The sequence below is a fragment of the Dama dama genome, chromosome 5 (genome assembly GCF_033118175.1).
Source record: "Dama dama isolate Ldn47 chromosome 5, ASM3311817v1, whole genome shotgun sequence".
Taxonomy (NCBI): Eukaryota; Metazoa; Chordata; class Mammalia; order Artiodactyla; family Cervidae; genus Dama; species Dama dama.
The window spans coordinates 8083797-8103394 of NC_083685.1; the positions used below are offsets into that span (position 1 = coordinate 8083797).

Sequence of the window (19598 nt, forward strand, 5' to 3'; positions counted from 1 at the left end):
CTCTCAGGCCGCCAGACATGGTCTTGAGTGTGGTCCACTGTGGAGGCAGACAGCTCGGAAGGGCCGCGGGGTGGTGTGGAGACCGTGGGGGTGGCAGGGTGGCATCCTGGCACCCAGTGTGACTTCCCAAGCCTGGGCCCAGGAGCCACGCCCCGCCTCGGCAGCATGGAGGCCGTGGCCGTGGTTGGCGCTGCTCTGGAGCCGCACAGACCTGCGTTCCCACCCCGGCTCAGTGGTGGGTGTCCTGTGTGGGCGCGATCAGGTCACCCCCCTGCTGCCAACTCTGCTTCCTCAACTGTGAAGTGGAACCCACCAACCCACGGGGCTGCGCTGAGGATTAAACGAGACGTCGCTGGTGAAAGGGCAGGCTGGGGCAGCACACAGTAGGAGCTTTATGGCGCTAAAGCGTACTCTCACTTTTTTGGGGAGCACTCGCTATGTTCTGGGGACTGTTTGTAAACACAACCTTGAGGCCATTTCCCAAGTTATTCCCATTTTATAGATGGGGAAACTGATACACACACACACACAGAATTAGCTAATCTGACCCAGGCCATGAAGAGGCGACAGCATTCAGATCCAGGGCCTGATGGTCACTACACGCCTGTGGATCTGTGGATCATCACTACGTGAACCTGTTCAGTGTTCATCTCTCCCAAGGAAACCTTAAGCCCCTAGGGCAGTGCCTAGGGCAGACCCAGGGCCTTTGTTCTAATAATACTTTGTCTCTCTCTGCAGAAGCCAGAGGCTACTGTGAAGCAAATGCTTTTGTTATTCTCCTTTTGTTTCATTGTTCTGCTTTTGTTATTAAAGAGAATGTTTACTAACAGTACCTACTAAGGGCCAGGTGAGCTGTATAGAAAGTCTGATTTAATCAAAAGCGTTATTATCTTCTATTTTTAAAGGTGGATAAAGTGAGGCATGGAGAGTTTATACAACTTGCCTGAAGGTCACACAGCCGGAACTTGAACCCAGGTCTTCCTGACAGCCTGACCTGGGGCCCTGCCTCCAGCCTTGCCCAGTCGTGGGTCAGGCGCTGAGAAATCTGTGAGGCAGGACTCCTTGGTGTCTCCCAACTTGGGGCTGGAAAGAGGTTCACCCAGATGTGACCCTGCTAACCACTGTGGGGACCCTTCAGAGGCAGGGGGGACCTCAAAGGTCACAGTGGTCAGGAAGCTGCGATCCCTCTCCAGTTCCATTCTCAGGAGTCCTCCAACATCGGCTTGCATTCCTCCAACGATGGGGAGCTCGCTCCTTGTGGAACCAGCCTCGCAGCTCTAAAGATAGGATGTCAGGAGGCAGGTGAGAGAGGCTAAGAGCCTGTGAGGTGGAGTCACTGACCTGGGGTCAAGTCCTTGGCCGCTCACTGCCCGCCTGACGCTGGACAAGCTTCCCCATCTGGAAGACGGTGTGTGTGGGGGTCTTAGCACCCCCCACCTCACAGGGACGTGAGGCGTGAATGAGATCGTGGAGACAGTGCCTAGAACACAGTAGGGATTCTACAAACAGCAGTGACTCCTGAGATGACAGTGCTGGTCAGGTCCACTGCCTGGCCTGGGGTGGATTTTCACGAGGGTTAGTTACTCAGCGAATGGGCAGGTACTAAGAGGCCCTTCAGCTCTATTCGGCCGAGCAACCTCGACTTCCTCTGGCTGTGGCCCGGTCCCGCCCCTCCACGTCAGGCCTCGGAGCGCCGGCCCCTGCACCTCCGGCCTCACCCTGAAACCATTCAGAAACACGCCCCGCCCTCCTTCACCCCAACCTCCCTCCACCTGCAAATATTTAAACAGCATAAAGGGAGGATTCATCTCTGAAGGGAGGCAGGGAAATCCGGGCCAGTCTGCACAGCTGGAAGGGGGGCTCCTGGGCACCCCCACCCCGGCCATCCTGTCACATCCTCCTCACACCTGCCACCTGCTCACACCCAGGCACTCTCACGCTGCCCGCCTGGGGCCCTGCCAGGTTCCAAATCGCCTTGCTCCTCCTCCCTGCCCCCCCACACTGTGCTGGCTTCACCCCCTCTAAGCCCAGTATGCAGGACTGTCATTAAGGGCTGTGGAAAATACAGGCAGGGGGCCTTATGTGGGATCCAGCACACAGCTGCCACCGTATAAAGGGAGGCCCTTTAGTGACGTAAGAACAAGGGCTGGGAGCCACCAGGCTGCGGTCAAACTCCAGCTCTGCTGCCAGCTGGGGGAATCCCAGGCCTCAGTTTCCCCATCTGTGAAATGGGGACGAGGTTTTGCAGCACCTCACAGGGCTATGGGGAGAGTCCAAAGACAAAACAGGCACAGCGCTCAGAACTGCCCTAAAACAGAGCATTGTCCGTGGCACCTTAGAACTCATCGCGGCCTGACCATCACTACACATCTTTGGATTTACGTGCTCAGGGTCCACCTCTCTCAAGTAAACCCTGAGCCCCTAGGACAGTGACTGGACAAGCAGTTCAGTATATATTTGGTGATCGCTCTGATTATATTAATAACACTTATACCAGCATCCAGTGCGTATGGAACTGGGTTCCAGGCAGTGTCCAAAGCCGTTATGATGGATCGTGTTTGCTGTTGTGTAAGGCTGGGGTTGACAAACTTCTTCTATAACGAGTCAGACAGCAAATGTTTCAGGCTTTGGGACAAGGCTGCCATGTAAAACACAGGATGCCCAGTGAAATGTAAATTTCAGATAAATATATATTTAGTATAAGTATGTCCTAAAGAGTGCATGGTGGGTGTTTTACTAAAACATTAATCTTTCCCTGAAATCCAGATTGAATTGGGTGTTCTGAATTTTCATTTGCTAAATCTGGCAAACCTCTTTTCAGCCACCTATGGTCTAAACGAGTCTCCTTCGTTTTTACAGCTCTTTGTAAAACATAGAAAGCCCTCTCAACTCAAGAGCCGTCCATAAACATGGACACCCGGTTTATAGCACCCAGCGCAAGGCCTGCGGCCGACAGGAGGCCTAAATAAACACCCTCGGAGCCGCCACCTGCTCCTCGGAGGCCAGCGGGGAGCGTGCCAACCCCAGCTGGGGTCTCAGGGGGCCGGTGCCTGGCCGTGCAGGCGGGTGGCTAATGCTGAGGCAGCATCAGCTTCTGCGATGAAGGCCCCCAGGCAGCTGACTCTTACAACTCTGCAAGAAACGCACAGTGGCGAGGACTGCTAAATTAGGATGCCTGGAGGGCCTTCGAGGTGGTTTTAAAAATAACTCTCAAAAAAAAAAAAAAAAAAACTCTCAGCATGTGGGGAAATTGGGAAGAAGAGGGGGGTGACACAGAGGCCCCCTCAACGATGACTGGGGTGAGGGGGTGAGTGGTTGATGGGCTGGGCCCCTCTGCAGGCACTCCGGATGCTGACAGCAAGATGCAGACACCGTAAGAGGCCAGTATTTCCAATCCTGCCTGGAATAACTGACTCCTGGATGTGGGTCCTCAAAGGCAACGCGATGGGCTCACCTCCACGCCTTTGCCCACGTGGCACCTTCTGCCAGATGCCCCTCCATGCACACTCCAGCTTGCTAACTGCAAGTTGGGTTTCAGCTCGGGCGTCTCCTCCTCCTGGCAGCCTTCCTGGACTCTCCATATCCCAAGCGGGGATAAGTGCACCTCTTCCATATTCCACTGACAGCTGCCTTCCCAGCCCGGACCACATGAACCAAAACACATTCATTTACTCAACATTCATAGAGCACCTCCTACGCGTCTGGCATCAGGCAGCGAGCAGATTCAGTCTCTGTCCTCACGGAAGTCACAGTCCAGCTGAGTGGAAAGACATTAACTAAATCACACCAACCGGTGTGAAGTGAGACCAATTCTCTGCAGCGAAAAAACTTGGTTCTATGAGAACAAATAGCAAGGAAACTGGGGAAGTGGGGAGGTCAGGGAGGGCTTCCTGGAGGAGGTGATCTTCAAGTTCTGAATACATGTAGAAATGAACTCTCTGGGCTTCAGAGTCACCAACTGGAAAGCAGAGGGGAAAAGCTTCCTCCTGCTACTGTCCCCACAGAGGCGCCCTGGAGCTCAAAGGGAGGAACAGAGTATGGAGTGGCAGGGAAAAGCACTACATGGAAACGGCTGGCGGCTCTGTATTTTTCAATTTGTTATGGGCGAGGCAAGCAGGAGGTGAGAGGTGGGAGGGGCTGGAACAGGCCTGATGGGTGGGGGGAGGGGGAGGGGACGGGAATATTTTGGGAAGCTCCAAAGCACAGACACAGACATGGGGGCTGGACCCGGATGGGACCGCCCTGCAAATCGTGACCGCGTCCATGTGGCCCCCACCTTCCTTTCCAGCCGAATCCTGTCCCTTCCCAGTCACACGTGCACTCCTTCCGGGTGACCCACGTGACTCCCACCAGCTGACCTTCACTTCTGCAGTCCTCTCCACCTGACACCCTACCTCCTACCTCCATCTCCAGCTCTGGAAAACCAGCCCGAGGCTCACACTTGGAACCAAGTACTGTGAGCTTCTCACTCCCTCCTGAGAGGCCCTCAAGCTGATGTGATGCCCTGCCCACCCCCACCTGTTTCCAGGCAAGGAAGCCGCCTGTCAATGCAGGGGACACAAGAGATGCGGATTTGATTCCTGGGTTGGGAAGATCCCCCAGAGGAGGCAAGGGCAACCCACTCCAGTATTCTTGCCTGGGAAACTCCATGGACAGAGGAACCTGGTGGACTACAGGGGTCGCAAAGAGTTGGACACAACTGAGCACACACACAGAATAACACCCACGGCACAGTCGTGAGCGCTGGACTCTGCAATCGAACTTCCAGAACTCAGACCCCAGCTCACACACGCATGATCCCGGGCAGACCGTGTCTCTTCTCTGAGCCTCAGCATTCCCATCTGTACAATGAGTACTATTCACGTTAGTGTTGCATTACTGTTTGTGTTAGTATTGCCTCACGGGCTAAGATAATACATTCCATAGCAGTATCTCTTGGCTCTGCCTCTGAAGGCAAAAGAAACAAAAGCAGAAATAAACAAATGGGGCCTAATTAAACTTAAAAGCTTTTTGCACAGCAAGGGAAACCATCGACAAAACAAAAAGACAATCTAAACAGAATGGGAGAAAATACATGCATATGTTATGACTGATAAAGGGTTAATATCCAAAGTAAACATAAACACTTAGAGAACTCAACATGGAGCACTGAACACAACAGCAGCCACATAGTAGGTGCTTTATGCATCTGTTTTATGTGAGAACCACCCGCATTTACTTATAAGGGCCTCACTGTGTGCCTGGCACTGTGTTTAGGGGTTTATCGCATCCAGTCCTTGTGGCAATTTGGAAAAATGGGTACAGTTACTCTCCCCATGTTACATATGAGGAAACTGAGTCTCGGTGAGACTAAAAGACTTCCCAAGAGCACAAGGTTTTCAAACGGCAGGGCAGGGATTCAAACCCACGACTGTCTGCCCTGCACTGAGCCCGGCACATGGTAGATTCATTCATTCATTCAACATACAGATGCTTCCTGCACGCTCAGTAGGCGCTTTATGAAAGTGAGCCCAGAGATTCACAATGATACAGGTATTATTGTTATTATTCTCATTTTCCCAAGGAAGCGGTGGACCTGGGAGGGACAAAGATCATCTGGCCAGTGAAGAGGCTGGGATCTGTATCCAGGTCTCCTGCTCCACAGTCCCAGGTCACAGTGGGGACCCCAGCAGCCAGGTGGCCAATGCACCTGCTCCCTCAGCCCGGCGAGCCCAATGTCACCGTCACAGCCACGGTCCAGCAGCGCCTGCCGGCTCCACCTCTGCCCCAGCCGTCATCTTTCATTACTCAGCTCTCCCAGCTTACCTCCTAGCACCCTCTCTCTGCCACTCATCGGCTCCCCAAGGTGAATCACAGTCACAAAATGAAACTTCCGGGCTGAAATGCTTATTAGTAAATGAAAGAAGCCAATCTCAAAAGGCAACATACGGCATGACTCCACCTGTAGGACATTCTGGAAAAGGCAAAACTATGCAGACAGTAAGAGGATCGGTGGTTGCCAGGGGAGAGAGAGAGATGAACAGTCAGAGCACGGACAATAGGGTACTAGGAGTATTCTTCCCAGGGGGCTCGGTGGTGAAGAACCTGTAGGCCAGTGCAAGAGACATAAGAGATTCGAGGTTCGATCCCCAGGTCGGGAAGATCCCCTGGAGGAGGGCACGGCGACCCACTCCAAGTCTTGCCTGGAGCACCCTATAGGCAGAGAAGAGCCTGGCGGGCTGCAGTCCAAAGGGTCGGAGAGTTGGACACGACTGAAGAGACTTAGCACGCATGCACGAGAGTATTCTGTGTGATCCTCTAATGGTGGATACCTGTCCTTACGTATTGGTCCAGACCCACAGAATGTACATCACCAAGAGTGAAGCCTAACGTAACTATGAACTTGGGGTGACAATGATGCGTTCGTGTTGGTTCTTCCATTGTTAATAAATGTTCCACTTTGGTGGTGGAGGGTCCATAATAGGGGAAGGCTGTCGATGTGTGGGGGTGGGGAAAGTGAAAGTGAAAGTCGCTTAGTCGTGTCTGACTCTTTGTAACCCCATGGACTAGACAGCCCATAGAATTTTCCAGGCCAGAATACTGGACTGGGAAGCCTATCCATTCTCCAGGGAATCTTCCTAACCCAGGGATCAAACCCAGGTCTCCCACACGGCAGGCGGATTCTTTACCAGCCTCCACCAGGGAAGCTCAGAAGGGAAGTGGGGGTGGGGAGTGTAAGGGAAATCTCTGCACTTTCCACTTAATTTTTACAGGGAACCTAAAACTGCTTTTAAAAATAAAATCTATTCTTTGTTTTTTAATGTCTTTCCCTCACTCTGCCGCTCATGGAGGATGTTGGCAGGGGTTCCAGCTTTTGGGAAGACAGGCTAAGGCACTCCTCTGCGCCCTCAGTCTGCATGGGCCGCGGGGGGCCTTCGGGGTCTCGCAGAGCTGGGGTCCACCCCAGCTAGGACCTCAGCAACCACGGGGAACGGATCAAGGCTTCCTTTGCTGGACTCTCTCTCACCTGCAGTTCCGGGACTGACCCGCCGCACCCTCCCTGCCCACATCCTCCCATCCTGCCCGCCACATCCACAGGTAAGGAAGGCAAAGCCCCAGGGGCGTCCTTCTGCGGGCCCACCTGTGTGATGGGAGTAAGCAGACAAATAAATGATGAGACGGTCGCATGCGAGTCTCCAGGCGGTTAGAAAAACCCTCCCTCCGGTTCCTCACTCCTAACGACCCTAAAGGTGGCTGTGGGCTTGCAGAAGCAAACGCCTCTCCCAGTCTGCTGCCAGGCCGGCCCCAGTTAATGGTTTACCGACGTGCTATAAATAGGCACCTGCATTGTTTCCGAAGAGTCGGAGGACTGGCCAGCCAGCCAGGCCTGGAAGGAGAGGTGTTCTGTGGCTAAGAAGGGGGTTCCCACCAACAGGACACCCCGCATGGGTGCCCTAAACTCCCCTTGACAAGAAGCCTCCCCCAGGGCCTGATCCTAAGAGCATTTGCCAGGGGGCATCTTGGGCAAAAGGTCCTTTCAGCCAATACTCCTACACCCAGCCAATGATGGAGACGGAGGAGCCTCAAAGACAGCTGTCCCAGCTTCCCCCCGTCCCCAGGCCCACGTGTTCCACATTCTCAGCCCACAGCCTGGACGCCCGCCAGCTTTCTCCCAGTGCCCGGCCCGCTGCGTGTGGCGGCTCCCCTGGCAACCCTCCCTGTTTCCGCAGACCCAAGGGCTTCATGGATGAGGAAGGTGCACAGACTCCAGACGCTGCCGAGATTCTCTGGAAGGCTGCCTGAAATTTGGGGGTGTAGGGGCCACAGGAAAGTAAGAAATGGAATTCCCAGATGGTTCACACACAGTGTAGACCAGAAAATGGACCAGTTACCTCCAGCAAACCTTAGGAGGAAAAGCAGTGAGATACTGGGTCTAAGGGTTGGGTTAGAATCCTGGTTTTTTACCACCTCTGTGACCTTGGGCAAGTCACTTCACTTCCTCTGTGCTTTGGTTTACTTATCTGTAAAATGGGATGATAAATAGGACCTAAATAGTCAAAGCTATGGCTTTTCCAGGGGTCACAAATGGATGTAAGCCCTGGGCCGAAGAATTGAGTGCCGAAAAATTGATGCTTTCGGACTGTGGTGTTGGAGAAGACTCTTGACAGTCCCTTGGACAGCAAGAAGATCAAACCAGTGAATCCTAAAGGAAATCAACCCTGAATATATCATTGGAAGGACTCAAGCTCAAGCTGAAGCTCCAATACTTTGGCCACCTGATGTGAAGAGTCTACCCACTGGAAAAGACCTTGATGCTGGGAAAGACTGAAGGCAATAGGAGAAGGGGGCGGCGGGGGATGAGATGGTTAGATAGCATCACTGACTCAGTGGACACAAATCTGTGCAAACTCCGAAGACAGTGCAGGACAGAGGAACCTAGCATGCTGCAGTCCATGGGGTCGCAAAGAGTCGGACATGACTTAGTGACTCAACAACAACACCCCTACCTCTGGGGCAGGTCCTATTCATTAGGGATTTTTTAAAGATTAAATACATCAATGGATATAAAGCACTTAGCACAGTGTCTAGAAGATGACAGAACTTTCTGGACATGCTCCATCCCTGTGTTGTCCCATACGGTATCACTAGCCATGTGGGGCTACTGAGTACCTGAAAGGTACCCAGTGAGGTTGAGGAACAGTATTTTAAATTTAATTTTACTCAATTTAAATGTAAATAGGCACATGTGAATAGTAGTTCACACTGGACAGTACCAGTCTGGAACACAGTAGGTGCCCAATAAATGCTCACCACGGAGAAGGCAACGGCGCCCCACTCCAGGACTCTTGCCTGGACAATCCCATGGACGGAGGAGCCTGGTAGGCTGCAGTCCATGGGGTGGAGAAGAGTCGGACACGACTGAGCGACTTCACTTTCACTTTTCACTTTCACGCACTGGAGAAGGAAATGGCAGCCCACTCCAGTGTTCCTGCCTGGCGAATCCCAGGGACGGCAGAGCCTGCTGGGCTGCCATTTACGGGGTCACACAGAGTTGGACACGACTGAAGCGAAGGAAAAAAAAAAGATTATTATTAGGGGTTGTTATTATTATTGGAAGACTCACTGGTTTAGAAATTAGGAGACACCATTTCATCTCTGAGCACGTGGAGGGCAGAGAACTGTACTGTATTCATCTTTGTATCCCTGCACCTTGCAAGGTGTTTTCTTTTATAAACTCGGTGAAAGCTTTATTTAAAACCACAGTGGAGAACACCTACCGTACTGGAGTGTTTGGGCTGTGGATCCTTTACGGGTCCTGAGGAGAAGGGAGGATACCCTCTCCATACGGCACATACAGACTGTTCGTACAGTCTCAGGGTTTGCACACCCCAGAGGAGAACTATCTGACCGGGCAGACCCCTGCCCGGTGTCGCATCCTGAGACTTCTGCTAGAACCATGGGGAAGGGGAAGCTCGGTTTCTGTTGATGCCAAGCTGACAGATTGTGCCCTGAGAGCGGCTGGGCAACACTCGACCTCCCCATAGAGACAGACAGAGCATAAAGCCTACATAGAGAAAAAGCAGTGCAGAGAGATGGAGAGATGACATCATTGGAACCCCTGGATACAGCCGTACCTAAAGCGGGTCACTCCACAGCTTCCCAAGCTCTTGCACCAATATATCCACTTCTTAGCCTCTCTTCCCCTTTCTGTTTTATATTTGTAGATTTACTTATTCACTGAACTAGTTTTGTTAGCAAGTTATGGTCCAACTTGAAATGGGTGGGGCTGGCTAAAATATGCTGCTCTGCTGCTTCGCAGCTGTGCGACCTTAGTCTGGTTTCTTAACCTCTCTGAGCTTCAGTTTCTTCATCAGTAAAGAGGAGCTGCAATCTGTGCCTACCCTAAAGGAAGACTGCTTTGTGGATTAAATGAGCCAGAGCTAAGCACTTAGTGTTTAATAAATGGTAGTGGTAAAGATGTCTTTATTTCTTTTTTTTTTTAAAGAAAAATAATAGCCACTCTAATTCTAACTTTCTATTTCAACATAATGCATTAAATAATAATTAGAGGAGAATTCACTGAACACTGCAAGTATCACCAAGCCCCTTGAACTCCTGGGGCTTCAGTTATCCGATTTTTGTGTGTGGGTCTACTGCAAAAGGTCCTGTCACTGTCCTTTACAAACACCCAGAAACTGAGTTCCCTGAAGATTTTGCAAAGAAAAAGCACCAAATAAACCCCCAAGCAAAAACTATTCATCTCCTATCTTCTTGCACCACTAAACGAAAGGCAGGGCCAGCAGGCTCACGATGGTTTCCGACCTCCTGAGGCAGAGGGATTACCTCCACTGGGGACCGATGAGTGGCCGGACACAGAGGGACGCTCCAGCTGCCCACCTCAGGGTGGTGATGCCAGACGTCAAGACTCAGCTTCCCGGACTCCGACTCAGGGGCTCCATCCCTCTGGATCCCCAAACACGCCCCTCCCCAGTCCACAGCACCCCTCCTGTGGCCCTGCCCCTGCCCCTCACCCCCTCAGCCCCGGGCTGACCCAAGGAGGGCACGATTCCATGCTGAGGGCACCTGCAAGTTTGGTGTGACCAGAAAGGGCAGCAAAATGTCCTTCTCATGCTGACCTGGGTTCTACCTCACTCTTAAGTGGGTGAGCCGAGTACCGTGCCTGGTCCCTCCACAAACAACCCCCTGGTGATAGCACAACAGAGCGGCAGATGAGGCCCCAGCGGACTGGTACACGTGGGAACTCAAGTCCGAGAGGATCCCGCAGCCCCTAAAGGGCAGGGCTGTGACCTAAACTCAAGGCTGTTTGCTTTCAAAGCTTGGCCTTATCCCCACCTCCACACTCCCGGCGTCACTTACAACCACATGTGGGTCACTGGTTTGGGCTCTGCAGTGATAGAGAGCAGGGTTCGGGACTCAGACCCCCACTCTGTACCACTGACAATCTCCGTGACCGTGGGCAAGGCACTTGTCATCTCTTGTGTCCCAACATCTTTCTCTGTTAGGGAGAATGTTTTATCCACTTCAGGGGTCACTGAGATGCTTAAGTGAGGTCATTCACATAAAAAGCCCAGTAAATGCTGTTTTTTTTTTTCTTTTTTAAATCTTTATTCCTTTAGAATGGCTTTAGTCGAGCCCTGTTTCCCTTGAGTGAAGGCTCCCTAAAAGTCTTATCAGCTACTGAGTTTTTTTTTAATAAGTCTTAAATACAGACTTGGCAAATTCAGAGTAGAGAAAACACGGGGGAGACTTGGCTCTCGGAAAGTGATGGCGGCCAAATCAGATGGTTGGAGGTTCTTAGAATCCCTGAGCTGTCTGACTGCATCCACTTAGAAAGCAGGAGAACAAGACAGGGAGAAGGGACCTGCTAGGAGGCCACAGATTGTTAGGGTCAGCATGGGGACAAGGACTTGGGTGTCCTCACCTCCCATCCTGGGGTCTGCAGCCAACAACTGTGGGCCCAACGTGGTGGGGGGAGGCAGAAATGCCCTTCCCCACGTGCCAACCAGCACCCTCTCCTGAGCCCCCCAGGAGGTTACTGCAGGGGGACCCAGGCAGACTACACTTAAGCAGGAAAGCCAGCATCCCTCCTGACACCCGTCACGTTGTATCCAAGCCCGCCACTATCAAAAGCTCCAGGAAGCCGCACTGCCAGATACAGGAAAGCGAGCATCAAACTGGGCCATGTGCAGATATGGCTGCATTATTCATGAGCATTTCTGCTGTCTTAAGCCTGAAAACACGACACACATAACTGATGTGAGTCAACCCTGCAAGCATCAGAGCGCCCCCAAAATACCCCACCCAGTATTCCTGCTAACATTCCTTCCATCGGTCCAGCGTTTTTGGAACCCGCGCTTGGCCCAGCGGGGGAGTGTGGGGCTGTGATTTCCGGCCCAAGAATGGAAAGCTTGGAAAGAAGAAGACAGGAGTTTCCTCTCTTGCCTAACCACTTTGAATCCTCATTTGTCCCTCCATGTACTGCCCATCTGGCAGCCACGCATCGGTGAATTCACACTCCTCTCGTGATCAACCCCTCCCCGCCCACCCCAGCTTCCATCTCACTCAGAGTAAAAGCCGAAGCTTCCGAGGGCCACAGGCCCTGCATGACCAGCTGCCTATTCCGTCCCCTCCTCCTCCGTTCTTTTTCACTCCGCTTCAGCCTCGTTGGCCTCCCCGCGACTCGCTGGCCCCCTCTCAAAGGCATGGCCCCCTTTGTGCATGCCGTTCCCTCTGTCAGGGACAGCACCCTTGCCGCAGATGTCTGCCCGGCAGGACTCTGCTCAACATCACCCCGTCAGAGAGGCCGCCCTTGAGGGTCACCTCTGGAGCACGCTTCCCACCACGCTCCACCGCCTTTCCTGCTTTATCTTCCTCACAGCTCCTGTCGCTTCTGATACCTATTTATTATGTATTTATTAAGCTTCGCAACAGAGTTTCCCAGGCGGTGCTAGTGGTAAAGAACACACCCGCCAATGCAGGAGACGCAGGTTTGACCCTCGGGTCGGGAAGATCCCCCGGGGGAGGGCATGGCCACCCACTCCAGTATTCCTGCCTGGAGAATCACAGGCGCACAGGAGCCTGGCGGGCTGCAGTCCGTGGGGTCGCACAGAGTTGGACACGACTGAGCACCAGCTTCTCAAGACCAGGTGAGCAGGGGTACTGCTTCTGTTCATTTCTCAATCTTCCTGCAACAGTGCCTGGCACCCAGCAGATGCTCAAGAAATGTTTGTGGAAAGGAGAGAGGAAGTTTTCTTCTAGGAACTGGTAAGAAAGGTCAGTCTCGGCACTTGCTGCCAGTTGAAACCTCCTGAAGTACAACTCCAAGCAAGACCCTGCCCTGCTCACGAATCTTCTAGAGCTCCTCGCTCTCTGAGGGGGCAGACGCTGCAGCGGGGCATTCACCGCGCTGCACAGGCTGGGACTCGTGGACCTGTCCCGACTCATCTCCTTCCCCTACACACATTTGCAACCCCCAGCTGGCTTCTGGGGACTCTGCTGAAGCTTGTGGCTCCCAACCTCTGCCCTCTGGGAATGAGGGGCCATGAGGCCACCCTCCAGATCCTGGCAAAGCGGGATCTGAATCCTGGCTTCTCCACGGGCCGGCTGTGTGACCACCCCTGTGCCTCCAGTTCCTCCTGTATCCAGCAGAGGAGGTGGTGAGTCTCCCTGTTAGGGCTGTCTGTCGTGAGGGGTGAAGGAGCAAGCATCCAGGCACCACTCAGCCCAGCCGGGCCGTTCTGAGCGGGAGGCTTCCTCGTGACGGGGGCTGTGTTGTGCTTTGCGGGATGTTGAGCAGCATTTCTGGTCTCTCCCCACTAGATGCCAGAGCATCCCCAGCTCTGACAACCGAAGACGTCTCCAGACGTTGCCAAATGTCCCAGTGGGTGGGGGGGGTAAGGCTGCCAGATTTACTGATACATATTTATCCCAAAAGATTATTCATTGTTCATGTTAAATTTGAATTTAACTGTGTGACCTGTGTGTTATCTGGCAATCCTACCTGGGAGGCAAAGTTGTCCCGCCTGCTTCATCAAGAGCCCCTGGGTTAGAGGGACACGGCCACGTGGCCCTAGGGCTAGTATCCCTTGTTTCCCCTCTTGACTTCCTCCAGCCTTCTCAGCACGTCCCACCTGCCTGCCCCGAGCGCCCACTCAGGGGCGGGGAGGCTCAGCTCCCCAAACTAGCCCAGCTCAGCTGCTGTGATGACGGCCCCCCACAAGCCCCCACCTCCTCCCCTCCGGTGAGGAGGCCGCCGAGCAGGCCCAGCCAAGAGGCAGGAAAACAACGCAGTTAGTCACTTTGCTTCCGTTATCAACCCGCGTCACGTGGCTGGCTCCTTTAATGGCAGTCGTCATGGCAACGGGAAGCCAGTCCCTGCTGCTCTGGGAACCAAAACAAAATTAAAGGGATGGAGGTGGGGAGGGGCAAGGAGGGGAGGGCTAAGCGAGCCAGGAAGGAGCCAGCAGAGAGTTGGCTGGATTTGACTGGAGGAAATCATGCTGAGGCCATCCTGTCCCCAGCTGTCCCTGGGGAGGGAGACAACTGAAAAAAAGAAAAGGTTCCTGTCCTGGAGAAGCTCAGGCTAACATGGTGGTTTCACACGGTTTATACTGACAGGTGAGTAACTGTCATCCCCATTACGAATAAACTAGAACCCAGACACGTGTGAAGGTAAAGACAGATGCTTGTCCAAGACTGCACAACTGACGAGCAATCGGTTTCAGCTCCACCCTCTTCTTCCCATATTCCTCGTGTCCTCCCCACTCCTTTCCTCTTGCTTTTAGGATAGGACCACATGCTCTGCCCCTCTGAGTGCAGCCCTCTGCCCTCCAGCCATTTCCGAGTCCCAGCCACCACCACCCGCATTCCTCCAAGTTCGTGGTACTCCCTCCCACTACAAGTGTTTGCATGTGCAGTTCCCTCTGCCAGGAACTGTTTTCCCTCTATCTCTCGCTACCTCATCCCTTCACCTAAAAAGCCTACTTATCCTTCACACAGCTTCTTAAAACACCACTTCCTCCAGGAAGCCTTCCTGAACCACCTACATGCAGTTACATCTCCCGGATACACGCTCTTGCAATGCCAAGTGATGCTTGCTTCTCCTCCAGACCTTGGTGCACAGCCTGCAATTATCCTTTTAATTACATTACCCTCGGGATGTCTGTCAGGGTCTGTCCACCATACTGGACTGTCAGCCCCAAGAGGACTCAGCCAATCTAGTTCACCGTGGGATCCGCAGAGCCCAGCCGAGTAAGCACTCGACAGAGCTTCCAGCCTCACAGCCTCTGCCGGCCTATGTGGCTTCAGTGGCTCAGACAAAAGCTTGCAGACCCGCCTGGCTTATCTACAGAAACTTGCTGTTAAGTTGCCCCATTCCAAAAATAAGGATGGGAGGCACCTCTGGGCGAGGCTGCGACAAGGTATATGGCTTTGAACCCAGAGGGTGCAGAGAAGGAAGACTTGACTTGACTCCTAGTTTTCTAAGCAAAGAGCTCCCCTTTGCCTTCCCACTGCTCCCCAAAGAGGTGGCCAGAGGGAGGAAAGGAGAGAGGAGGTCTGCTTTGGGGTGTGTGTGGCTGGATTTGTCTCCATACCCTTGGTGGGAGGGTACCCATGCTGAACAGAGGGCTCAGAGACAGAAAACTGTTCCCCTTTACTGGTTCTGTGTCCCTGAAACACTGCTCACTCTCTCTGGGCCAGTTTTTTCATCTGTAAAATGGAAATTATACCACCCACACACGCTGAGATTGTGGTGCTGTGTAGACGTGGATGGGCATGTTTGTTATTCAGGGGGTAAGAGCCTGGCTCTGATGCCAGACCAGGCTTGGGAGGGTCTGTCCCTTCTGGGCTGCATGCTCGTGAGGAACTCACCCTGTGAGCCTCAGTTTCTGTGTCTGTAAAATGGGGACAACCTCACTGAGCTCATAAAATTGCTGTGCACACAGGACATGGCTTAGAGTAGCCTCCAGGAAGTGGAAGCACTAATTACCAAAATGATGAGCCCTGAGAAATGCAAAATTTAGAAACAGCCATCAGCTTGCAAAGTTCTGCCCTCTGATTGCACTTCAGAGTCAATGGATACTTGAGTTCTTTACCAAACTTGCAAGGTCTGCCTCTGCACCCCCACCCACCCCTGCCCAGGTATCAAGCAGGATGCCAAGAGGTCCCTCAGACCAGGAGATGGCCTCAGCCTCAAGTCAGGCAGAAAGCTCATCCCAATCGCCAAACTCAGCGGCTCACAGGAGAGAAAATGCAGGCCTCAACCACCAGGGGGAAAGTGTCCCCCACGCCCTGGCCAATAGCCCAAACCAGACTGACATGGATGGGACCTCCAAGGACCCTGGACCAATGCTTCCTCCCCCAGACACGGAGAAACTGAGTCCCCGAGAGGGGAAGGAACTCATAAGGGCATTGAGGGAGTTGGTGGCTAAGCTGGGTTCAGGGCCCCAGCTGGAGGCCTGCCCAGAGCCAAAATCACTCCCCACAACATGCTCACAAGCTCTTCTGCTTCTGGCCCTGCCCCAAGCCCCCCACCCCAGCCCCCGACCCTCAGTGGGACCAGTTCCTTAAAAACACAGCGTTCCGGGTGAAAACACCTGGAGAGCACATAGAACACCTGGGTTTACTGAAACAACGAACACAAAAATTGCAGGTTTTTACTCTGAAGGCTTTTGGAGGGGGTGGTCTATACCCACTCTCCCCTGAAACAGTCATCGGAACATGTAGCTTTCGATGGCAAGACGGTCTAGACAGAGCTCTCTTCAGGCCCCCATAGGGGTCTCTGTGAGCATAAAAGTTCTGGGCCTTTCTGAGGGTTCCCATGTGGCCTGTATGTCTCCTTAGTCAGAGACGCTAGAATGTGCAATCAGCCTGGAGCTGCTGCTTTCAGCAACAGCGGGACGTGCCACACACGGAGACACACACACAGACACACGCCCACGCTCCCCGAGGGGGAGGGGCCGCAACAGGTCCCGGCCCGCTGCCGCCCTCGGTGGCTGGCTGGCTGCCACCGTGCGGGGAGGGCCTTTTTGGGGGTCAGCACTGTCCCCAGATGCTGACACCCTCCACACACACGGAGGCACAGGGCCAGGCCAGCCTCCAAGGTCGGCGGCCACTCCTGGCCGAGAGCTGAGTGCTCAGAACGCAGCGGCGAGGCAGGCTTGGCAGCGATGGGGTCCCAGGTGGTGGGGTGCGGGGTGACATGGGGGGGATGCGCACACACACACACATGGCCACAGCCTCACTCATCCATACACAGATTCACGCCATCCCATGCCACTCGCTCAGGCACAGCCACAGGCTCATTCATTCATAGATTCCTGCATCACACAGATACAATCACAATCAGAGAAGCAGATAAACGCACAGATGCACGGACACACAGAGGTACACTTAGATATCTCCAGGGAGACGCGCAGATGTGCTCAGATACACATACTCACAGCTACACGTCCTCACCCCCACAGGCATGTGCGTGTACACACAAACACACAGAGTCCTCACAGGCATGTGCGTGTACACACACACACTGTCCTCACAGGCATGTGCATGTACACACACACACAGTCCTCACAGGCATGTGCGTGTACACACACACACTGTCCTCACAGGCATGTGTGTGTACACACACACACACACACACAGTCCTCACAGGCATGTGCGTGTACACACACACACACACAGTCCTCACAGGCATGTGCGTGTACACACACACACACACTGTCCTCACAGGCATGTGCGTGTACACACACACACACACACTGTCCTCACAGGCATGTGTGTGTACACACACACACACACACACACACACACAGAGTCCAGGTATCCAAGTGCTTCCCTAGGCACCCATCACTCTAGACTCTTGCTCTGTGAAAAGTCATGAACTGTTAACTCTGAAGGCTAGACTGGGCTAACCCCAGGGAGAGTGAAGGGTCAGAGGGGAGCTGAACCCTGACTAATTCTCACCCTCCTGCCAGGGTCGGGTGGGTGGGGGGATCAGGGGACCCTGCCTGCCAGGAGAGCAGGCACGCATGCCTACAAGTGGAGTAACCCACTGGCCTGGCACTCTCAGGGAGGGGGTGCCTTGGCTCCTAGGGGTGGCTCCAAGGACTGAATTTACGGGAGGGGTGTGTGGGAAGCTTTATTTTCCCAAACTGAATTTTCCCCCCTTCAGGAAGTCTGGTCCTCTGCCTGCAGCCCTATCCAGGCCTCCCCGACTCAACAAGCCCTGTCAGCGGCACCCCCCCCCCCACCCCAGGTGCGTTCCTCACCTCGATGAGACCCACCCACCTGCTCCTCCACAAGAGGGGGGTCCTACCGAGACACGTCCAGGTATGCCCCCCACCCGGAGGGCCCTCACGCGGCAGCTGCCCCTGCGCACAGCATATAACCCCCAGGGCCCCCCTACCCCTCTACTGCCACCCCCAAACTCACCTGCTTCTAGCCCTGCGGGAGGTTAGCCCCCACCCAGGCGGGCCCCCCCACCCCAGCTGGCCACGCGCCCTTTGGAGCCGCTTCCCTGGGGGTGGCTGCGGCGACCCCCTCCCCCGGGGGTCGCGCCGCCCGCCTCCGCCCGGCACTCACCTCCTTCTTGACGGTGCGCAGCAGCCTCTGCCGGGTCTCCGCCTCTGTGGGGTGAGACGGGAGGGCGGCCGCTCAGCCCGGGGCTGGGGGCCGTGCTGCGGAGCTGCCCTCCCGCCGCCCCCGCACCCTGCGCCCCCTTACCCGCCAGCCCCGAAGCCATGGCTGCGCGCGGCGATCCGAGTCCGGGCGGCGGCGGCGGCGGCGGCTCCCGGGCGCTCACTCGCCTGCTGCAGCCGCGGCGGGGCGGGGCGAGCGCCGAGTGACGGTCCAGGCGCCAGACGTCAGGCCCGGCCGCGGCCGCCCCACCCTCCCGGGGGCCACGCAGGGCTGCCTAGGTCCTCCCGGAGGCTCCTCCCCGCCCGACACACACCCTCGGGCCCGCGCGTCCCGAGGAGCCGGCGCCTGCACCTCCCTCCCAAGGGGAAACCCATCACCACCACCACTTCCACGTCCACCCTCCTTCTGTGGGGCCGGGAAGGACAGCATCATTTATTCACTGTCTGCTGTGTGCCTGGTTCAGATGTGGCGGTGTGGGGCGGGGTGGGGGGCTCCTACCGACAGTCTCCTAGCCTGTTTTCTCCTCTTTAAAATGGATATAGTATGATCACCTCATAGGAATGATACGAGACTTAAATGACGACCTGAATGTAAAGCGCTTAGCACACATCTAGGGGGAAAAGGCCAGAAACCATAAAGGACAGCTGTGCTGCCATCTATTATTGTCACTACTAGGACCGCTGTCGGCATGCTTCTTTTCATGGCGTTTTGCTTTACTGCACTTTAGGGATATTGTGGGTTTTGCTTTTTACAAATGGAAAGTTTGTGGCAACCCTGTATGCAGCAAGTCTGTCGGTGCCATTTCCCCAGGAGCATCGACTCGCTTTGTGTCTCTGTCACATTTTGGTGGTGCTCATAATATTTCACACCCTCCACCAGCAAAAAGACTGACTCCTCCATGAAGTCGCCGATGACGGGCTCCCCAGGCGGCGCTGGTGGTGAAGAACCCGCCTGCCAATGCAGGAGACATGAGAGACACAGGTTCCAGCCCGAGGTTGGGAAGATCCCCTGGAGAAGGGAATGGCAGCCCACTCCGGCATTCCAGTATTCCACCTCCACTCCAGTACATCCAGCTGTGGATCCAGAGTCCCCTCTTCTCCATTTGTCAGTGTCGGGGGGCCTTTGGCCACAAGCCACAGGCGCTGACTTTGGCTAACTTCGCAAAAGGGAATAGACTGGAAGGATAACAGCCATTCCCAGAGGCCAAGGGAGGCTGGAGGACTCAGAAACAGGGTGAAACCAAGGCAGCGCTGGAAGGACAGCAAGAGAGACTTGAACAATCATCTGACAGAGACAGGGTGTTTAGGGCACCACCACTGAGGTGATACAAACTCCATCTATTTAAGGTCCTGTTGCAGAAAGGGAGCATCTGATTGGTCTGGCCTGGGTCACACCTGCCCCTTGCTGGGGGAGGGAAGCCTCATTCACAGTCCTACCACCCCACCATCTCCAGCGCA

The 19598-nt window shown here is 54.4% G+C and overlaps 1 protein-coding gene across 2 annotated transcripts in view; it reads right to left on the bottom strand.

The window, feature by feature from the left end:
• Positions 1-18311, bottom strand: part of SGSM1 (small G protein signaling modulator 1) — a 73484-nt gene extending 55173 nt beyond the window's left edge. Inside the window, exons 1-2 of one of the 2 annotated variants that reach the window (XM_061141668.1) lie at positions 18226-18311; positions 18085-18128 (exon numbers count right to left, since the gene is read on the bottom strand). In XM_061141668.1, coding sequence (XP_060997651.1) covers positions 18085-18128; positions 18226-18244 — 63 coding nt within the window. In that variant the 5' untranslated portion in view covers positions 18245-18311. The remainder of the gene's footprint in view (positions 1-18084; positions 18129-18225) is intronic. The other variant, XM_061141669.1, reaches the window with a different exon arrangement.
• Positions 18312-19598: the final 1287 nt, after the last annotated feature.